This window comes from Ovis aries, chromosome 10 (assembly GCF_016772045.2).
Source record: "Ovis aries strain OAR_USU_Benz2616 breed Rambouillet chromosome 10, ARS-UI_Ramb_v3.0, whole genome shotgun sequence".
In the NCBI taxonomy this organism is placed as follows: domain Eukaryota; kingdom Metazoa; phylum Chordata; class Mammalia; order Artiodactyla; family Bovidae; genus Ovis; species Ovis aries.
Genome location: NC_056063.1, coordinates 46819184 through 46842051, shown reverse-complemented (window position 1 = coordinate 46842051; position 22868 = coordinate 46819184). Strand labels below are relative to the sequence as shown.

General features: G+C 34.8%; 1 protein-coding gene across 4 annotated transcripts in view; it reads left to right on the top strand.

The window, feature by feature from the left end:
- Positions 1–22868, top strand: part of DACH1 (dachshund family transcription factor 1) — a 467964-nt gene that overhangs the window by 324341 nt on the left and 120755 nt on the right. For all 4 annotated transcript variants that reach the window (XM_027973690.2, XM_012184753.4, XM_060394521.1 and 1 more), the window contains 2 exons: positions 14437–14572; positions 16438–16572. In XM_027973690.2, the coding sequence (XP_027829491.2) occupies positions 14437–14572; positions 16438–16572 (271 nt within the window). The remainder of the gene's footprint in view (positions 1–14436; positions 14573–16437; positions 16573–22868) is intronic.

Here is a 22868-nt window from a genome sequence, read left to right as displayed (position 1 = left end):
TTGGCAGGTGAGTTCTTTACTACTAGCGCCACCTGGGAAGCCCCAAACAAAGATGGGCTTATGTTCCTTATGCAATTTTCAGAAGTATCCTTACCAGAGAAAAATAACAAACATCATAGGAGACCCAGATGAACTAGTAAAACATCCTTACATACATTCTTGAGAGAATGCCAGTAAATGCTACATTGTTATTAGTCAAAGAACTGAGAAGAGAACTTTTTCAAATCCGGAGTGACTTTTAACTACTAGATAATTTGTTAATTTGTTAATCACAGTATCAATTCAACTTACAATCATTTCTGGTAATAGTTATTACTAAGAACTTAGCATTCTTATTGCCTTGCTCATTTGAAGCAGTGTTTAGAAAACTCTCATTATACATATTAATTAAAATTATTTTAGAGGAAAATTTTATTTTCCCCAAAGAAAATGTTTAACTCTTAGGTCACATCAAATAGTGTGGGGCCAAGTGGATAATTAGAATATAGCCTACAATTTGGTTGTCTGAAAAGATCCTAAATATAAAGGCCAATTAAAAGTGAAATAACGGACTTTTGGACTCAGAGGGAGAGGGAGAGGGTGGGATGATTTGGGAGAATGGGAATTCTAACATGTATACTATCACGTAAGAATTGAATCGCCAGTCCATGTCTGACGTAGGGTGCAGCATGCTTGGGGCTGGTGCATGGGGATGACCCAGAGAGATGTTGTGGGGAGGGAAGTGGGAGGGGGGGTCATGTTTGGGAACGCATGTAAGAGTTAAAGATTTTAAAATTAAAAAAATAAATAAATAAAAAATTAAAAAAAAAAAGTGAAATGTTAAATACCGAAAAAGATTTAATGTATTGGGAAAAAAAGATAAAACAAGAAAAAATAGGGATCATCCCTATATGGGAATGTGCTAGTTACATTTTTTAATGGTAATGATAAAAATTAAACTCAACCTAAATAAAAATGGCAATAAGAATTTATTGAACAGAAGAGAAACAAAAACACAGCTCTCTTAGTGTTACATATATATTTTTAAATTGTTATCCTTGCCTACTAATTACAAGAACCATAATGATTTTCTCATAATTTATTTTTGAAAATGTAGGTACTGGTTCAAGCACTAGAATAGGGTCGACAAGCTGCTGAGCTTGAGTAAATCTACCGTGCTGCCAATTTTTAAATGGACTATGAGTTAAGAATGACCTTACCTTTTTAAATGGTTGGAAAAAATCAGAAGAAGAAAACTCTTTTATAACACATGAATATCATATGGAATTCAAATTTTGGTATCCATAAATAAACTTTTTGGAACGTAGACACACACCAATTTACATAATGTCCACGACTACTTTCAAATACGGAAGCAGAGTTAAATAAAATATTTGCTAACCCTTTTTACAGAAAAAAAAAAGAGGCCAATCCTTGAGTTTTGATTAACTGAAACTCATGTGAATCTTAGGCTGTGGTTAATTGAAGCAGCACAAATTAAACTCCCAAACACTATAGAGCAATAGGACTTGGCATTGAAAGAAAACAAGAAAAGCATCGAGGGAAAGAAAATTACATAGGTGAGGACAGTTCCAAGATGACATGGTTATTTGCTTTCAATGAAACCCTCCAACACAGAGTCTGCTAAAGTATTGAATTTAGATTTTCTCTGGTTGATTGTCTTGGACTACTGTAAATATTAGTGCAATAACTATGAGGAGGGCGGAAAAGGACATACGATGTTTACACACTAGTTAATTCTACATTATATCCCTAATAGCTAAATGTCTGTAAGATTATATCAAATTACAACAAGTTCTGATTTGGTCTATTATGTATCAGATTGAAATCCATGTATGTTTACTGTTTAATATTCACAGAACTTGAAGACAGAGGCTTTGAATGTTCAGTTCAGTTGAGTCGCTCAGTCGTGTCCGACTCCCTGCGACCCCATGGACTGCAGCACACCAGGCCTCCCTGTCCACCACCAAATCCCAGAGCTTACTCAAACTCATGCTCATTTAGTCAGTGATGCCATCCAACCATCTCATCCTCTGTCGTCCTATTCTCCTCCTGCCTTCAATCTTTCCCAGTATCAGGGTCTTTTCCAATGAGTCAGCCCTTCGCATGAGGTGGCCAAAGAATTGGAGTTTCAGCTTCAGCATCAGTCCTTCCAGTGAACACCCAGGGCTGATCTCCTTTAGGATGGACTGGTTGGATCTCCTTGCAGTCCAAGGGACCCTCAAGAGTCTTCTCCAACACAATAGTTCAAAAGCATCAGTTCTTCAGCAATCAGCTTTCTTTATAGTGCAACTCTCACATCCCTACATGACCACTGGAAAAACCAGAGCCTAGACTAGAGGGACCTTTGTTGGCAAAGTAATGTCTCTACTTTTTAATATGCTGTCTAGGCTGGTCATAAGTTTTCTTCAAAGGAATAAGCATCTTTTAATATTTCATGGCTGCAGTCACCATCTGCAGTGATCTTGGAGTCCAAAACTATAAAGATGCCACTGTTTCCATTGTTTCCCCATCTATTTGCTATGAAGTGATGGGACCAGATGCCATGATCTTTGTTTTCTGAATGTTGAGCTTTAAGCCAACTTTTTCACTCTCCTCTTTCACTTTCATCAAGAGGCTCTTTAATTCTTCTTCGCTTTCTGCCATAAGGGTGGTGTCATCTGCATATCTGAGGTTATTGATATTTCTCCCAGCAATCTCGATTCCAGCTTTTTCTTCCTCCAGCCCAGCGTTTCTCATGATGTACGCTGCATATAAGTTAATTAAGCAGGGTGACAATATACAGCCTTGACGTACTACTTTTCCTATTTGGAACCAGTCTGTTGTTCCATGTCCAGTTCTAACTGTTGCTTCCTGACCTGCATATAGATTTCTCAAGAGGCAGGTCAGATGGTCTGGTATTCACATCTCTTTCAGAATTTTCCACAGTTTATGGTGATCCAGACAGTCAAAAGCTTTGGCAGAAATAGATGGTTTTCTGGAACTCTCTTGCTTTTTCAATGATCCATCGGATGTTGGAAATTTGATCTCTGGTTCCTCTGCCTTTTCTAAATCCAGCTTGGACATCTGGAAGTTCACAGTTCATATACTGTTAAAGCCTGGCCTGGAGAATTTTGAGAATTACTTTACTAGCATGTGAAATGAGTGCAACTGTGCAATAGTTTGAGCATTCTTTGTCATTTCCTTTCTTTGGGATTGGAATGAAAACTGACCTTTCCCAGTCCTGTGGCCACTGCTGAGTTTCCCAGATTTGAAGTAGTTCAACTAGAATTCCATCACCTCCACTAGCTTCCTAAGGCCCCCTTGACTTCACATTCCAGGATGTCTGGCCCTAGGTGAGTGATCACACCATCGTGATTATCTGTGTCATGAAAATCTTTTTTGTACAGTTTTTCTGTGTATTCTTGCCAATTCTTAATATCTTCTGCTTCTGTTACGTCCATACCATTTCTTTCCTTTATTTATTGAGCCCATCTTTGCCTGAAATGTTCCCTTGGTATCTTTAATTTTCTTGAAGAGAGCTCTAATTTATTGAAGGGTTCTCTAGTCTTTGAATGTTAGATGATTTATAATCCAACTTCCCCCATTTTGGAGAAATCATTCCTGCATACTATCTACCCATTTTTATATATCTATTTTGTAGAAAGCCTATTCTGTTTTCAGCAAATTTAAGAGTGATGAAGTTATTCATTAAATTAAAATTTTCATCTCAATAGATTCTACTTATATGTTGTATTTTCATAAAAAAAGTCTACAGATTGTTCTGTTTTCTAATCATTTAAATATTTAAGTTCTCTATTATTATAGTACCTATGGTATTTCCTTTTTTCAGACCAAATATTGTAATTTCTTCGGACAAATTTTCATCCAACCTCATGACTGACTTTCTTATTTTTTTAAATCAGCCCCCGCCACACCACCCCTTCCTGCATAATGTTTTAGTAGTGAACCCAAGAGACCAAAACTAACATAAAATTTAGCTTGGACAATACTTTATAAATTTAGTCATAGTTCATAACTTTTTGTTAGTTGAACGTGTGACTAAGTAAATTTCATGGATTTTGATGTGAAATGCAACTAATTTAATTCTTTATCTTTTGCTTGTATTAGTAATTTGCATTTATCTGTATTAATTTTTTCCAGTCTATTGATTTAGGCTCTTTAGATGCTCTTTAATGTTAATATTCCAAACTATCATATTATCTATTTATACCACCTTTGTATCATTTCCAAATTGTAGAAGGATGTATCACTTGTATTACCTTAAATCACTGAGGAAAACAAACAGTATAAATCAAGAGATCAATTCCTCTTGTCATTAGAGAATTCCTAATAGGCTGAAATGCTCTACTCATTGATTCTCTTTGAGAATCATTCGTCAAATAACCCCAATCCCCCTGAATGAGTCTATATTTTTCTCACTTTTATTTAATAAATTCACAATGGTATTGTAAGGATTTTTTAAATGGTTCTTGCTGAAATATAAAACAAATTTAAAGAAGAAAGGCAATGTATTTTAGTAGTTTAAAATATGAATTCTGGAGGAAGCCTCCTTGGTTTATATTCCAGCTCTGCCATCTCCTAGTCTTATGACCTTGTAAAAGTCACTTAACGTCCCTGTCTTTGTTTACTCTTCTGTACAATGGGGATTATTATATTACTGCCTCATCAGGTTGTCATAATGAGTAAGTTGGTATTTATAAAATCATTAGAAGCCTTTCTACAGTAACATTATCTTCACCTTATTTCTAGTTTATTTTCTTCCAAAGTATTCCAAATCATCTGTTTAAAAATAAGTTCATAATTCTATATAGAATCTGTGACAAGATTTTGAAATACAGTTGCAATAATGTAATAAGACCTCTCTCTCTCTCTCTCACTCCCTTTTTCTTGTTTAGCTCTTTTTACATAACACAAGCAGTGTATTTTGCTTTTGGGGGGTTGGTAGTTGAGTAGTATGCAAATCAGACTTTTAAATGCATTTTTTATATCACTTTTCTTTAATGATAATATAGAATTGTTTTGAGACATTTGGCAACATTCAAATTACTCTACATTACTGAATAAACATCTTTCCTCATGCTCCATATTACAGTATTTTTCTGATAACATAAAATATGACTTAATTTTAATTAATTTTCTCTACCCGTCTCCTGTTGTGTGGTGTGTGTGTGAGAGACTTAGTTTAGTATATTCTCATTTAAAGAACTAAACACTGAAAATTTTTATATACAGTGTATATATTTTCCATTCTGTAATATCTTTTCTAAACAGGTCCCTAAAATGCTATATCAGTAAATAATACTTTACTTGCATGTAGTTCAAAATGTTTGCTGCTGCTCCTAAGTCGCTTCAGTCGTGTCCAACTCTGTGCGACCACATAGACGGCAGCCCACCAGGCTCCCCTGTCCCTGGGATTCTCCAGGCAAGAACACTGGATTGGGTTGCCATTTTTTTAAAGATTATAAAAACTGGAACCAGAGTAACTAGATTCACAAAGTAGATTTAAAAAACCTTACAGTAATGTTATTTACCTAATTTGTTTTTGAGTACAGAATAGTTTATTTTGGAGCAACCATGAATAACTCTAGATGTATGGATCACTTTTATACATCATTTTTACGAAAAGAAAATTATTTTGAATAAATTTTACTTGGATTTTGAAAAGCAGTTATATATGTTCCCTGAATGTTTATTTGGGTATTGATATTGAACATGAAAAGGGGATGCTAACAAGGAAGAGAAAATATTAAAACAAAATTCCAAGTAAGGATGCCATATACCAGTTATTGACATACAAGACACAAATTTATATCCATGAGTGCATAATAATGTTAAAATGTAAACTCATTGTTCACCGTTGGAGAATTCTAGGGAACTGAATATTTTAAAAGACAAAAAAAAAAAAGGTTTAAATAAATGATAGAGGGGTGAAATGAAGCATTTCCCTGCCTTCTTCATACAGACTGTTCCTTCAGTTCAGTTCAGTGCAGTCACTCAGTTGTGTCCAACTCTGCAACCCCATGAATTGCTGCACGCCAGGCCTCCCTGTCCATCACCAACTCCTGGAGTTCACTCAGACTCACGTCCATCGAGTTGGTGATGCCATCCAGGCATCTCATCCTCTGTCGTCCCCTTCTCCTCCTGCCCCTATCCCTCCCAGCGTCAGAGTCTTTTCCAATGAGTCAACTCTTCGCATGAGGTGGCCAAAGTATTGGAGTTTCAGCTTTAGCATCATTCCTTCCAATGAACACCCAGGACTGATCTCCTTTAGAATAGACTGGTTGGATCTCCTTGCAGTAGAAGACTCTCAAGAGTCTTCTCCAACACCACAGTTCAAAAGCATCAATTCTTCGGCTCTCAGCTTTCTTCACAGTCCAACTCTCACATCAATATATGACCACTGGAAAAAACATAGACTTGACTAGATGGACCTTTGTCGGCAAAGTAATGTCTCTGATTTTTAATATGCTGTCTAGGTTGGTCATAACTTTCCTTCCAAGGAGTAAGCGTCCTTTAATTTCATGGCTGCAATCACCATCTGCAGTGATTTTGGAGCCCCCCAAAATAAAGTCTGACACTGTTTCTACTGTTTCCCCATCTATTTGCCATGAAGTGATGGGACCAGATGCCATGATCTTTGTTTTCTGAATGTTGAGCTTTAAGCCAGCTTTTTCGCTCTCCTCTTTCACTTGAATCAAGAGACTTTTTAGTTCCTCTTCACTTTCTGCCATAAGGGTGGTGTCATCTGCATATCTGAGGTTATTGATATTTCTCCCGGCAATCTTGATTCCAGTTTGTGCTTTCTCCAGCCCAGCGTTTCTCATGATGTACTCTGCCTATAAGTTAATTAAGCAGGGTGACAATATACAGCCTTGACGTACTCCTTTTTAGGTTAACACAATAATGCACAAGAGAAACTTTCTGTTCATAGAAATCTTCTGATTATGGAATGACATATTTCAAATTTATCATATTGCAAACCTTAATGAAGTGACGAATCTAGGCCATGATTTTTAGTGTTGATTGTCATCATAAAATGCAACCAAGCAGACAGTCTGCACTTCTTGTAGAAGCATACACCACCATCAATGAAGTACTCTTGCTGCCATATCAACTTGAATCAAGCATCCAGATGTACTTATACCATAAATTCAGAGGATGGAGGAACAGAGTCAAATTAGACCCATCAAGGAACTGTGAGCTGTTCATAGAGGTGGTGACCTCTTAGAACATACACAGTGCCTTAACTAGATAAAAAGTTAGCTTTAAGCATTCGGCATGAATAGAGAGATGCCAATTAATGGCAATGCTGGCTGACTCAGAACTTACCTTTTCATCTTTTCTGTCTTCCTTCTATTCTACCTACTTGACTTCTCTTTTAATTAAGATGATAATATTTATGATTACATAAGACTGAGGTATAACTTTTGAGTCAAGACTGCCTTTTGCTGCTCAAAGTGACTGTAGGAATTTGTTTCACCAAATAGGAATCTGGAAAGTTTCCAGACTGCCTGAATTCTTATAGATATGGAATAAATATAGTTCCCTGTCAACAATGAATAAGTTTGATGAGAGAGTAGGAGAATAAAGTTAAGTTGTTTATGATTACACTCAAGGGCCCTACCATTTTCCCATTTCCCATGAGTATTTCCCAAATACTCATAAGGAAAATTAAGTATTTCTTGAGAATCATCATCAAAACAATGAAAAAGAGCTATCTAAATATCCTTTGAAGCCTCAGTTTAGAAGTCTGAGTTGGAGTTTTGATGATGGCTACCTAATCTTCTACTAGATGCATATATATTAGAATTGTTTGTTATATCTTCCAGAAGTATTTTTTAACATTTTCCTGAATGCAGAATCCCAATCTTATTATTTATCCTTTCTGTTCACTTTTCCAGAAGGAGAGAATTTGGATATCACCATCAGTGTAAATGATTATGGATTTCACTAAGAGTATTTACTCACTGATGGCATATACTTCATTAGAGAAAGGAAATTTGTTGGTTTTGTTTACTTACACATAACCAGAGCCTAGAACACTGGTGTGCAGTAAGTGCTCAGTGAATATCCTCTGAATGAATGAAGTCTGAGTTGTCTTAAAGCTCAGGATTTTAAGTTCTAAAAAATGCTAATCAACTTCAATTTTGTACTGTAATAGTTGTATGAAGATAAATTTAACATTTCTTCTTCCCAATTCTATAACATACTCAATAAGGGAATTGCTAACTGAAGAAGTGATGAAAATGAAGATAATTAAAATGAGAGCAGTATAAAGTAAAGTTAAATGAAATAACCCTTTAGAGAAATGAACTGTGATTATTTAATCTTACGCTAAGAAAATATTTTAAGTTGATAAAATAGAATGCACTTTGTGGTGGAGATGAGGCTGCTGAGATAGTGCACTTTTTAATGTTTAATTAATCAAATGTGTAATATTGAACAGCTTATATTTTAAATTTAATTTTTACTTTAATTTTTATTAACATACAGTTGATTTAAAATGTGCTATTTCAGGTATACAGTAAAGTGATTCAACTCTACATATATATGTATGTATACATTCAGCTATATATATGTGTATGTGCTTGTATATTCTTTTTCTGATTCTTTTTTCTTATACATTATTACAAAATATTGAGTATAGTTCCCTGTGCTATATGGTAGGTTCTTTTTAGTTATCTATTTCATATATAGTAGTGTATGTATATTAATCCCAAACTACTTTTTATTTTAGCCTTTTAGAATTCATTGTTTTAAACTCCACCTTTGATTGTGAATTATAGTATAGACCAATACTTCTTGTTCTACCTAGAAGCAGTAAATGCAGATTTTCCTTTATGTTATTCTGTTACCATTAGTTTATTACTATGACCTGTTATTTCCAGTGACAGTGTATTCCTCTTAAATTTTCATTTATTATTGTGGCTAGTTTTATAAAGATAGAACACAGCAAAAGATTGTGTTTTATTGATTGGTAAAGCTATGATGCAGGACTATAAAGCAGTGTGTTGAAGTATTAAATATTCTTCTTCTTTGTCCTACTTCAGGGCCATCTTGGAGGTTAAAGGGTCTCACACAAATGAAATGATAAATCCAGTTTACATAGTTTCCCTATAGACATTGAACTGCTTCTTTCTTATTATGTCTGAATAAAACTCATTATCTATTTTGTTTCAGTAATAATTATGAGATTCTCCCCTAAGCAATTCTTTACTGTCTCCATTATTCTCCATCTTATAGCATACTCTGGAAAGGCAAGCATATAAATATGATAAAAGAATTAAGCTGTTGAAATAAATTAATTTATTGTACAACAATGTATTCAAATCTTACTTGCTCAATGGATTTTACTTTAATGAAATTCTTCAAAGAATAATACATCATGTTCCAAAGATTGAAATTATACATTAAGTAAAATGACTGAATATGTTGTGTCTCAGTTTATAGAAACTTTCAATTGAATACTTAAGCTTTAAAAGCATAAAATTTGCATATATTAAAATATTTCTTTAAGTAAAAGTATTAAATGTTGTCTTTGCATCCTTTGTTCCTAGACAAAAAAAGCAATTAAAGTAAAAATAAGCTAAAGCTATAATAAATACTACAATTTCACCTATGTTGCCTAAGCCTTAAATTATGTTTTAAGATGTATTTTACAGTAAGATTTTAATCCAGCTTATTTTTACTTAGTTTATAATATGACTTTTAGAGTGTTATGAATGTCTAAGTGAATAAATGAATAAGGCATGAATGAAAAGAATCATCCAATAAAACTTTTACAATTAAATACATTGACTAATGAAATAATTGTTTACCCCATGTGGAAAATAAGTAACTCTTCAATGACCCAACCATCGTTACTAGAGTTTTGTGCATTAAATGTTTTAGTATTTTATGAGCTAAATATCTCAGGGAAAAAATCAGTTTCTTATGCCTTCCATTAGTGCCACTGAGAAATCTCTTAGGACAGGAAAACTCATACTTGCAAAATGATTTTAAAGGGGTTGATTTATTCCAAGATTGCACTTTACCTCTGTTTGGACAAACGCATTCCACTGAAAATATGATCAGTTACATAATTATTAGAAAGAATATTAAAATGTTTAGATGGATAAACATTGACTTGAGTGAACTTTTGAATAAAATAGAATGGCTAATTTAGAAAATATTATTAGTATAAAATATAATAATGTTCTTTGTTTAATATACACCATATATTTCTGCATAATCTAATTGTTAAGATTTAGCTGTAGTAGAAATTAGCTTAAAACTTAGACAAACTTAGGTACCTCTTTATTAGAGAAATCTGAGTCTATATAGTGTGTATCTGATCATGTTTGCAATTAACTACAGCATGGATTGTTTATATAGACATTTATACAGACCAAAAAGGAGTTCTTCTATACAGTTTTATAAATCCATACTTTATAATAAATGCACAGATACTCCAAAAATGACACAAACTCCAGCCTTTGAGTGCTACACAGAAGCCAAGTTTCCCTTACATTTGTGATTTCAGAGACTTGATGTGAACTTTATTACCTTTTTTAAATTAAAAACTGTGGTTCAGTTCAGTTCAGTCGCTCATGTCCATACATGACTACTGGAAAATGATAGCCTTGACTGTACAGACCTTTGTTGGCAAAGTAATATCTCTGCTTTTTAATATGCTGTCTAGTTTTGTCATAGCTTTTCTTCCAAGGAGCAAGTGTCTTTTAATTTCATGGCTGCAGTCACCATCTGCAGTGACTTTGGAGCCCAAGAAAATTAAGTCACTGTTGCCATTGTCTCCCCACCTATTTTCCATGAAGTGATGGGACCAGATGCCATGATCTTCGTTTTTTGAATGTTGAGTTTTAAGCCTACTTTTTCACTCTCCTCTTTCACTTTGATCAAGAAGCTCTTTAGTCCCTCCTTGCTTTCTGTCCTAAGAATGTTGTCATCTGCATATCTGAAGTTATTGGTATTTCTCCTGGCAATCTTGATTCCAGCTTGTGCTTCATCCAGTCCAGTGTTTCTCATGATGTCCTCTGCATATAAGTTAAATAAGTGTGGTGACAATATACAGACTTGACATACTCCTTTCCCAATTTGGAACCAGTCTCTTGTTCCATATCTGGCTCTAAATGTTGCTTCTTGACCTGCATACGGATTTCTCAGGAGGCAGGTAAGGTGGTCTGATATTCCTATCTCTTAAAGAATTTTCCACAGTTTGTTGTGATCCACACAGTCAAAGGCTTTGGCATAGTCAATAAGGCAGAAGTAGATGTTTTTCTGGAACTCTCTTGCTTTTTCCATTATCCAACAGATGTTGGCAGTTTGATCTCTGGTTCCTCTGCCTTTTCTAAATACAGCTTGAACATCTGGCAGTTCATGGCTCATGTACTGTTGAAACATGGCTTGGAGAATTTTGAACATTATGTGCAAATGAATATATTCAGACAGAAAAAAGATAAACTATTAATACATGCAACAACCTGAATGAATCTAAGAAACATTTTGTTGTGTAAAAAAGGCAGACATGAAAAATTAGGTACTGTATGAGCTAATTTTTGTGAAATCTAGAACCAGCCAAACCTCTTTCTGGTGATAGAACTCAGAAAGCAGTTGCTTATGGGGATGGGAGAAATAGGTTGGAAAGGGGCATGGGAATCTTTCTTGGTTATGGAAATTGTTGAGAGCTTGACAAAACTCGTTAAACTGAACACATAATAAGTTCAGTTTGAAGCTGTTTTAAGTTTAACTTAAAGGTGAATGGTAAAAAGGAAGATTTATAATCTCAGTTGCTTTTAAATTATAATTAGAAGATGGGCAGTAACTTTTAGCATCCAGATGTGGGTTCTTCATTCTTTTAAATCATATATGTGCTTGTTTCTTAGAATTTTAGGTCATTTGTCTGCAATGTGACCAATAGAATGTAGACTACTTAGAAGCATGACTTGTTTGATTTATTTAGCTTGGAAAAAAATTACTGATAATTGTGTTCATTTTTCATGTTGGGACATAGATTTTAAAAATATGCATTGTAACTACAAAGAGTAGACTTTAGTTGACTTTTTTTTTTTCCTTTTCGTTATGATATTCTTTGACCTGGCAAATTCTTTGTTGTAAAGTTTCTTGTGTCTATTTTTCATTCTACAGAATACATACTGAGAAACAGTTTTATGTTTAGATTTTGGAAGAGGGCTTGGCTATTTTTGAGGGTTATTTTCTTTTTATTTGTATGATCCTCAAGAATGGAGCCTTAGTGTAACTGTTAAAGATGATTATTGACAATGTGTAGGACTGAAAAAAGCATATGAGACAAGTGATGTTCAATCTTCGATATATGTTAAAATCACCTGGAGAGTCCTAAAAAATATTGGTTTCTGGGCCCCAGAGCAGATGCAGGGTAAATGCACCCACCAGGGGTCCTAAAAGAACCAATTTATATCCTCATATTTCTGGAGTCTAGAAGTCTGAAAGCAAGGTGTCAGCAGTACCATGCTTCCTCTGAGATTCTGGGTAGAATCCTTCCTTGAGTCTCCAAAGATCCTGATGGTGGCTAGCAAGCTTTGGCAATCTTTGGTTTGCAGCTGCAGAGGTCACATCTCTACCTCATCTTCACATGATGCTTTTTCTTCTTCAGTTTTTCTCTCTTTCACATTTTCCCCATATTTTTACAATGTCTTCTTATGAAGACATCTGTCAGGTTCAATGGAGAAGCCATGCTATTTTAGTATGACCTCATTGCAATTAATTTCATCTGCAAAGACCCTGTTTCCAAATGCTCACATTCATAAGTATCCATAGGTTAGGACTTCAGTCATTCTGAGGGGACACAATTCAACTCATGTAAGCCAGAATCTCAGGGAGTAAAGCCCAGGCATATGCATGTTGAGGAACTTCCCAGGTGATTCTAATGGAAAGTAGAATTGCAAACCATCACTGGGTTAAATGAACTTTTGAGATTGAAGAGAGGCGGTACTCTTTCTCTGTTAGTACAAAGCCTTAAGCTTGTCTGTTTTCTATATTACATTAGCCTTTGATATTTTGAAAATAGCCTCCTATAGGCTGATTTCATTCTAGAACATCTTCTGGTTTCACAGTCTGCTTTTATGTCATATTTGCATTTTTGCACTCTAATCAGGAATAATTTGCTTATTATTTATTATGTATCATGTATCAGTTGACTTGTAGACTTCCAAATATTTATGAATTATTGAAAAGTCTTTTTCAAGGACAGTGTATGTTCATATCTGAAGGTGTAAATATCTCTTTGCTCAAAGAAGCAAATGTTAACAAATGAGTATTTTATTTATTAATCTGTAAATCCATTTATAATAGCTCAGTGGAGACAGTTATACAACAGATTGGGCTGGCCAAAAAGTTCGTTTGGGTTTTTCAGTAAGATGCAACAGAAAAATCTGAATGAACTTTTTGGCCAACACAATATTTGCACATTGGTCTCACTGGGAAGGTGCCAGGCTTGGGTAAGATATGGAATGGGACCTGAGTGTGAACATAGGACAGGATCAGGAAATATAATACCATGTTTCCCTGGGATACACCTAATACATTATTCATTAATTTTCAGTAATATATCTGCGGGTTGCATTGATGCTAGGAGTCTGAAAATTACCAGAATCAAAATTATTCAAATGTTAAATAATAATAGATTTCCATGGTCCCTTAAAATGTGACTGCCCAAGTATATCCAGAGAAGTCCCATAATGAAATAGCTGTTAACAGCTCCTCTGGTATGATTTTGATGATGTCACTATGATCATTTGTGTGTTAAATGATCCTAGACACTTGCTGAATCAATAGACTCTATGTATTAGGTTTTTTTATAATGATAATTGTCTAGAATTAAAACTTGCTTTGTTCTGTTCTTTGTTGTCTAATGGTTCTAAACTGGATGTCTTTTTTGACCTCTGTTTTTATCCAAAGAGGGGATTTACATTCGTCATTACTACAGTGGTGTTCACCTATTTTCTTTCTATTCTTTTCTTACTTAGACGTATAGTTGTTGCTGGTGAGGAAGGAAAAGATAGGTAGTTTGGGATGAACATATACACAGTGCTTGCTATATTTAGAATGGATAACCAGTGAGAACTTACTGTAGGGAACTCTGCTCAATGTTATGTGGCAGCCTTAATGGGAGGGAGATTTGGAGAAGGATAGTACGTGTATATGTATGGCTGAATCCTTTTGTTATTCACCTAAAACTATCATAACATTGCTCTTCAGCTATATCTCAATATAGAATAAAAGTTTAATAACATTTAAAAAATTAATAAAATGTGTCTTTTAATCCAGTTAAATGTTGATGGAAAAATGTGTTGTCTTCACATTTCTGTAGCATTAAGAAAAACCAACATTCCTTAAGCAAGGGTCCAATGTATTTACCTCTTTTCTTCCCCCCCCCATCCTCCCCTGGTGGTATAGGAGCGTGTTCCCGACAGCCCGTCACCTGCCCCCTCCCTGGAGGAGGGCCGAAGGCCTGGCAGCCACCCGTCATCACACCGCAGCAGCAGTGTGTCCAGCTCTCCAGCCCGGACTGAGAGCTCCTCGGACAGAATTCGTAGGTGTCATTCTTCCACTTGTCACCATTTTAAGCTTTATTAGGTGCAGCTGGCTTTTCTAATCAAAATACCCTCATTCTGAAGAGATCTCAGATGTATCATGTTCTGAACCTCTGTAGCGGTAGCCATCCCTCAAAATTATGTTTCCCAGTTTGCAATAGCATGAGGTATGGTAGTACATTAACAATTCTGATATAAACTCCCTCTTTTTGATGCCACACATAAAGATATGAGCTTTGAAACAGTTAGAGAAAGTAAGTAACCTTGTAGATTACTTCTGAAGTAAACGCCTCCAACTCTCAAATATCTAGTATCCAAATATACTGTGTACAAATTACTCCTCTTCATTCCTTCAATTCCATCCTTGCCAGTTTTTAAAAATTTACAATTTTTAAACTTCATCCTTGCATTGACAAAGAGGGATAAAAGAAATAGATTCAAAATAACTGTTTCAAGAAAAACACATTTCATAATCATTCAGATATCAATAGATTGAAGAGTTTGAAATTGGTCAAATTTAGGATTTGAATTAGTAACAGTCAGTAATGCATATGATCTTCACATGTTATTATTATAAAATTCTAAAAAGTAAGTTCATACTTTATTTTGTGATCACATTTTCAGATATTTAATCCTTGTCCTCATGATCAAGAAATTTAAAGTAAAGTTGTGGGTTATTGTTAATTGCTCAGTCATGCCTGACTCGGCATACCCATGTACTATAGCCTGCCAGGGTCCTCTGTCCATTGGATTCTCCAGGCAAAAATACTGGAGTGGGTTGCCATGCCCTTCTCCAAATTATTTTACATATTTTTAAAATGAATTTTTTTCAGTGAAAGTAAGGTTTTATGGAATGACTTTTCTTCAGATTTTTTCACAAAACCAAGATTTTCATGGGCAATTTATTAAGAAATATATTGATTGGATTGAGATCATAAGGGTATTTGGTCTCCTGCTTTATCCTGTCAGTAGTGACAGATTACTCTTAATAATTCAAGAAAGAAATTGGTTTAAATCATTCCACCATTTAATAGATATTAACGGGCAGTTTTATTTTTAAATTTGAGTTCAAAATCCAGTTTTTAAAGACGTACTTTGATATCTCTTAAACTTAGGGTTTGGCTACTAGGCTGTGTGTGTGTATGTTCAGTTGTGTCAGTCATTTCCAACGCTTTGTGACCCCATGGACCGTAGCCCTTCAGGATACTCTGTCTGTGAAAACTGCAGTGGGTGGCTACTTCCTCTTCCAGGGAATCTTCCCAATCCAGGGATCAACTTCACGTCTATTGCATCTCCTGCATTGCAGGCGAATTCTTTACCTCTGAGCCACTGGGGAAGCCCATTGACTAGAATAGAATATGAATATTGAATTTCAGTGCTATTTCAGTTCCTTAACTTGTTGAAAACTCTATTTGCCCTTTCATGCCTCTAAAACTATTCTAAATTAGATTTTAAATTTATAGACTTAGAGTGTTCTAGCTTTAAGACTGTAGTTTTTGCAGTTACAGAAGGTTATTTTTGCAGTTACAGAAGGCTCAGGAGAGGATGTGTTACATTAGATAAAGCCTGAATAGTTCATTGGTAATGGTTATAGTGGTATGACCACTCAAAAGTATTCTAGACATTAAAAAATGTACCTATTTTATGAGATAGAGGATAAAATAGTTTCATTTTCAATATATTTCTGCTTGTTCTTAAGAATTATCATAGTTATCAGTCCTCATGTTGTTCAACTTAGATCATAATTTTAAAGTTAGACCATGATATTTTATTTATTTCTGATTTCAAAAGAGTTTAAATAGGTTATTTGAATATTGTGTATTATGGTGTTTTATTCTTTTATCTTTTGTTTTGGGCTTGACAGCTGTCCATCAGAATGGGTTGTCCATGAACCAGATGTTGATGGGTTTGTCACCAAACGTACTCCCTGGGCCCAAAGAGGGAGATTTGGCTGGTCATGACATGGGACATGAGTCGAAAAGGATGCATATTGAAAAAGGTAATATATGATTATGAGGTCTGTTTTTCCTGCTCGACATATGAACTAGGTTTTAATCACAGAAAAAGTATATTTCTAAATTACATTAGAAGATGGTATAGAAATGTTTTAAAAGCCTATAATACTAGCATTAAGTAAAAATTAAGTCTAGTCAACAAAAAAAGAAATATGAATGAAGAGCTGCTGTGATTCTCTTAAACAACAGGTAAGTGTTCATTTATTTCCCAGTACATTTAGAAAAAGATTTTTTTTTGTTTTAACTGTTATCTCTCAATTCCTGAAGGTCTACAGTTTGGCTTCCTCCATGTCTTCAGGGTCTATAGTCCTTTTACTTAGCATATTAGAGCAAGGACGATATAACTATGAGTATTTTTTGGAATAAAAGAGATGGTCATTTGGCCAATCAAGAAATATAGTGAAGATTATAAACAATGTACCAGTATTGTTGTTCAGTCAATAAGTTGTATCTGACTCTTTGTGACCCCTTGGGATGCAGCATTCCAGGCCTCTGTATCTCCCAGAGTTTTCCCAAGTTCATGTCCATTGAGTCGGTGATGCCATCCAACCATATCATGCTCTGCTGCCCTCTTCTCCTCCTGCCTTCATTCATTCCCAGCATCATGGTCTTTTCCAATGGACTAGTCAATCCAGTCAGTTCAGTCACTCAGTCGTGTCCGACTCCTTGCGACCCCATGAATCGCAGCACACCAGGCCTCCCTGTCCATCACCAACTCCCGGAGTTCACTCAGACTCATGTCCATTCAGTTGATGATGCCATCCAGCCAGCTCATCCTCTGTCGTCCCCTTCTCCTCCTGCCCCCAATCCCTCCCAGCATCAGAGTCTTTTCCAATGAGTCAACTCTTCACATGAGGTGGCCAAAGTACTTGAGTTTAGCATCATTCCTTCCAAAGAAATCCCAGGGCTGATCTCCTTCAGAATGGACTGGTTGGATCTCCTTGCAGTCCAAGAGACTCTCAAGAGTCTTCTCCAGCACCACAGTTCAAAAGCATCCATTCTTCAAGCGCTCAGCTTTCTTCACAGTCCAACTCTCACATCCATACATGACCACTGGAAAACCATAGCCTTGACTAGACGGACCTTAGTTGGCAAAGTAATGTCTCTGCTTTTCAATATGCTATGTAGTAACTGCTTCTAAATTGCATGCAACAAATAAGCCCAGATAGTGCAAAGCTATGAACATTTTCTATTTATATTTGATTTGTACCAGCATGACTTATTTCCATAGGCAAACATTTGTCTTTTCATGCCCTACTTCATGAAATACTTTCATGACGAATTGAAATATTATTTTAACATGCATGTTGAAAATTTATGCTGTTGGATGCAAATTCATGTTTTCGAATGGTAAATTTAAATTAGGACAACTGGAGCCTTGCCATATCCTTATCATCTTAATTTAATACTTTCAAATTTTAATAATAACATAGACTGTATACTTTGATATCTTTTTTGATATGACTATCAAATAATCAGTGTTATGGAATGGATTACTTCTTTGGAAAAAATTTATTACTCAAAAGGCACAATTAATTGGATATCAAAAAGGAAAATGAATACAATTGAACATTTAAATAACAGAAAGAAATGTTAAGGACCAAGGACTAAGTTAAGGTGGGAAACCTTTTTTCCTTAGAAATAATTAGTAACCAAAAGTAAAAATGCTTACACAACCTTGTTTTTCTTTTCCACATGAATACAGTTCACCTGAAACCTCAGGAAGAAAGAAAACAATATTTACATAAATTAACTTATCTGTATTATGCAATTAATGATAAAATGGTAATCTTTACTAGGTTCTAATATGTCAAAATGTAGGCATTATTGAGAGCAGCATTAAGACAATTTCTAATAATTTTGAAATTCACTACCAAGTATTATCACTAAGCTGAGTGGAATATGTACAGGTACATAAGTGGGTCAGATTGTCTCTAAATGTCTAATTCTAATCTTTCTGTGAGTTCTTCTTCAACAATGAAGAAAAATGTTATATAGAATGCATCACGTATATTTTGACATATGTTTTCTATTTAATGAAAAAATGATTTGTGAAAATCTACAGTGATAAGTTTTTCATAGAGGATTTAAGTTTTAAGTAAGAATGTTTAAATATAAAAATCCATTACTAGGGTTAAGCAGCTATTCTCCACTAATGTCTTGCGGTAGAATGAAACCCTACAGAAAAAGTTTTTAGTGACTCTTTTCACAGTTTTCTCATAGATGCTACATAGCTAGTTTCACTTAAAATGCATGAGAGATGTTTTATAGTATACAGTATATATCAGTATATTAGTGATTAATTCCCTTGCAGAATCTTGGTGAAGCAAGTATGGGAGTGAAATGTAAAAGCTCAGAGGTGGTAGGTAAGAGACCACTAAAGGCATGATCAACAATGTGACTGAAACAATGAGTCCCCCTGGAAGTTTTGGTGGGGAGCTTTCTACAAATCTCATGTTTCAAGTTGAGTTGAACTACCCTTTTTTGAAATGGCTTCTTTTTTCGAATTCATGAGTTGTATCTGCCTATCTGTTCATCATCTGTCTATATACCTATCATCTATTTGTTATTATTATTATAACCTTGCCATTATAGAGCTTTTCCTGAGATACAAGACTAGATTTTTATAGGGATCCTATTGCTGGTTTTCCTGTGTGCCTGTCCCTTAAATTTTCGTTACATTTGCCTTGTTATTCGGAAGTTCTTTTTTCATTGGTCTGCTTCCAGAACTACATTGTAAATTCCGAGGAGTCATGTGTGTACTGCATTTCCTTGAAAAGGACTAGACAGTCCATTATGTGAATGCATATTTACCTGAGCTGAATTGCTAAAAGATTCTAAGAGATGGTGAAGGTAAGTTAAAATAACTGTGAAGATGAAAGGCAAAAGGTGGAATTATGGAACCCTTAGGACATACATGTGTATGAAATAGTAGCATATTCTGGCTATGAATATACATGAAAACTTTTTCTATATCACTATAATCTTATCACATGTTAAGTTTTTAAATTCTTATGCTCTCAGAATAAAGACCTTGGTATAACCCAGCAGTCTTTCAATACCTGAATGCATATTTTATTTTTTTAAAGTACATTTTATTTTAATATTTGCCCTAGGAATGTGAAGCTCCCATTAAATTTTTAATTTCAAATATAATTATGGGGTCATGGACATTGTAATAGACATTGATACTCTTATAGTAAGAGTTTTATTATATGATGCTCATCTTTTGTATGTATCTCATCTCTTCTATTTTTCAGCATACTGAATTATTAGTAAATATTCATAGGCTTTCTAGATTGATAGGGTCTACTAAATTAAAAATTGTTTTTTTTTCATGACTACATTCATCATGTGCCTTGTACTCGCCCTGTAACTTTCTTAGTACACATATCTGTATTAAAACAAGTGACTTCATTTAGAGACATTTGTAGAGAAATTAATTATATGCTTGTGTCATTTTAGGCTTGGACTTCTTAAATGAAATTTGCTGCTCACCACTTTAAATCATCCAAAAGATAATAATTCTTAAAAAAACATTGATGTTAAAAATAGATACCAAAATTAATTTGGGTGCTGAGAATCATCATGGTCTAAAATCTTAATCATCAGTAACTTTTAAGCATTTTTAAATCATCTAAATATTAAAAAGTTGTTGACTTTATTCAACTAGACAGAATATTTGTCACCATTAGTCGAAGGATCAGTGGCTATACAGGCATTAAAATTCAAAGTAATAAGTGCTGAGTAGACTCTCCCCTTGGTTTTTAAAATAAAAACACTCTAAAGGGTTTTTGAATCCAGGAAGAGTTTAATTAGAATACATTCAAAATATAAATACGAAAAAACAAGTTAGTGTATCAAAAAGTAATAGACATACATTATTTCAGTGATCCTAAAGGTTAGGAGAAATGATTTTAATAGTATGAACTTTGATTAAAATTAGGGGTTTATCAAAGCTATGTCCTGAGGAAATCTTCGACACAGCTGGTAGCCTCATAAACAGTTTTATGTCTTCTAACTTTTCCAAACATATTCCAAGTTCTCTAGACCTTCTGGATTTTAAAAAAACATTGCTGATTTTTGCCCTCAGTCTAAAATTCGTGAAATAGATAGGACTAACTGGCATCACTGACTCGATGGACGTGAGTCTGAGTGAACTCCGGGAGTTGGTGATGGACAGGGAGGCCTGGCATGCTGCGATTCATGGGGTCGCAAAGAGTTGGACATGACTGAGCGACTGAACTGAACTGAATTGATGTTTTCATTTTTTTTTAATTGAAGTATAGTTGTTTTACAATGTTGTGTTAGTTTCTGGTGTATGACAAAGTAATTCTGCTTTATATATGTGAAACAATGAAAGAGTTACATATATATATAATATATTTCTCAGATACTTTCCACTATAGATTTTTATAAAATACTGAATATGGTTTCCTGTGCTATATAGTAGGACCTTGTTGCTTATCTATTTCATATAAAATAGTGTATATCTGTTATTCCCCAAATCCTGATTTATCCCTCCCCCAACCTTTTCCCTTTTAGTAACCATAAGTTTGTTTTCTATGGTCTGTGAGTTTGTTTCTGCTTTTTAAATACATTCATTAGTATCATGGTTTTTTAAATCCACATATAAGTGACAGATCATAAGATATTTATCTTTTTGACTGGCCTACTTCACTTAATATGATCTCTAAGTCCATCCATGTTCTACAAATGATATTATTTCATTCTTTTTATGATTGAATAATATTCCATTGTAAGGGCTTCCCTGGTGGCTCAGGGGTAAAGAATCTGCCAGCTAATTCTGGGTTTGATCCCTGGGTCAGGAAGATCCCTTGGAGGAGAAAATGGAAACCCACTGCAGTATTCTTGCCTGAAAAAATCCCATGGACAAAGGAGCCTGGTTGGCTACAGTCCACAGGGTCCCAAAGAGTCAGACATGACTGAGCGCTAAACAACAACTGATATTCCATTGTATATATGTACCACATCTTTATCCAGTCCTCTGTTGATGGGCATCTAGGTTGCTTCCATGTCTTGGCTATTGTAATAGTGCTGTTATGAGCAACAGGTTTATGCATCTTTTCAAGTGAATTTGTTTCTGAATATATGCCCAGGGCATTGAAATTATATAACCAGGCTCTCTGTTTCTTTATGCTGCATCTCTCTCTTTATTCCCCCCAAATCTGTTACTGGTGCTGATTTTCAGTGATAACTCTCATGCATAATTTGTTCCCTGGTTTATCAAATTGTTTGAATTGTTATTTCCAAAACATTTTTGAGCATGCTTCATACCATGCATATAATTCCCTATGCACATTTTATTATTTTGAAATCTATCTAATTGTTTGTTTTCCAAAAAGTAAATGTGTGCTACACATTAGATACTTTATGCTACAGTATTAGCTGTTTTGCTCCAATTATAGAAAAAGTGCTCCAGAACTCTTGGCCTGGAAAATCCCATGGATGGAGGAGCCTGGTGGGCTGCAGTCCATGGGGTCGCTAAGAGTTGGACACGACTGAGTGACTTCACTTTCACTTTTCGCTTTCATGCATTGGAGAAGGAAATGGCAACCCACTCCAGTGTTCTTCCCTGGAGAATCCCAGGGACAGAAGAGCCTGGTGGGCTGCCATCTATGGGGTCGCACAGAGTTGGACACGACTGAAGCAACTTAGCAGCCACTTAGCAGCAGCATAGAAAAAGTGAGCACATACAATTGGAACTAAGTACTGAATACTACATTAGTGTATTTCAGTCTTGGATTAAATAAACCAAAATTATATAATCAATAAGTAAATATTTACTGCATGTCAGATATGTGAGATGAACCATATAAAATACAAAATCTCCCTTTCTTTTTTCTCTTTCTGCTACAATTTCACAAAATATTTATTCATATATATTCTAATTTTCCCTATAATTGAGGCTTTTCCCTTTATTTGTTTTCAAAAAAAATATGAAAACTTTCTTTTATTAGTGTACTCAGTCATTCAGTCTTGTCAGGCTCTTTGCGACCCCAGTGACATCTGCCATTTTAGAAGCAGGAATAATTGAAGATGAAGCCGGAAACATAGGGGATTTGCTTCAGGCCATAAAACATTTCTTTTGTCACATATTCTTTTATTGTGTATTCTTCATGGGTGGTGTTCAAGATTTCTAATGCTTAACAGACTTGTTTGGAAGGTTCTCATTCTGATATTCTGAATTTAAAGACAGAGCATTAGAGGCAATGAAGTAGTTAACGCAAACTGGCCATATTGAAATATCCTCTTATTA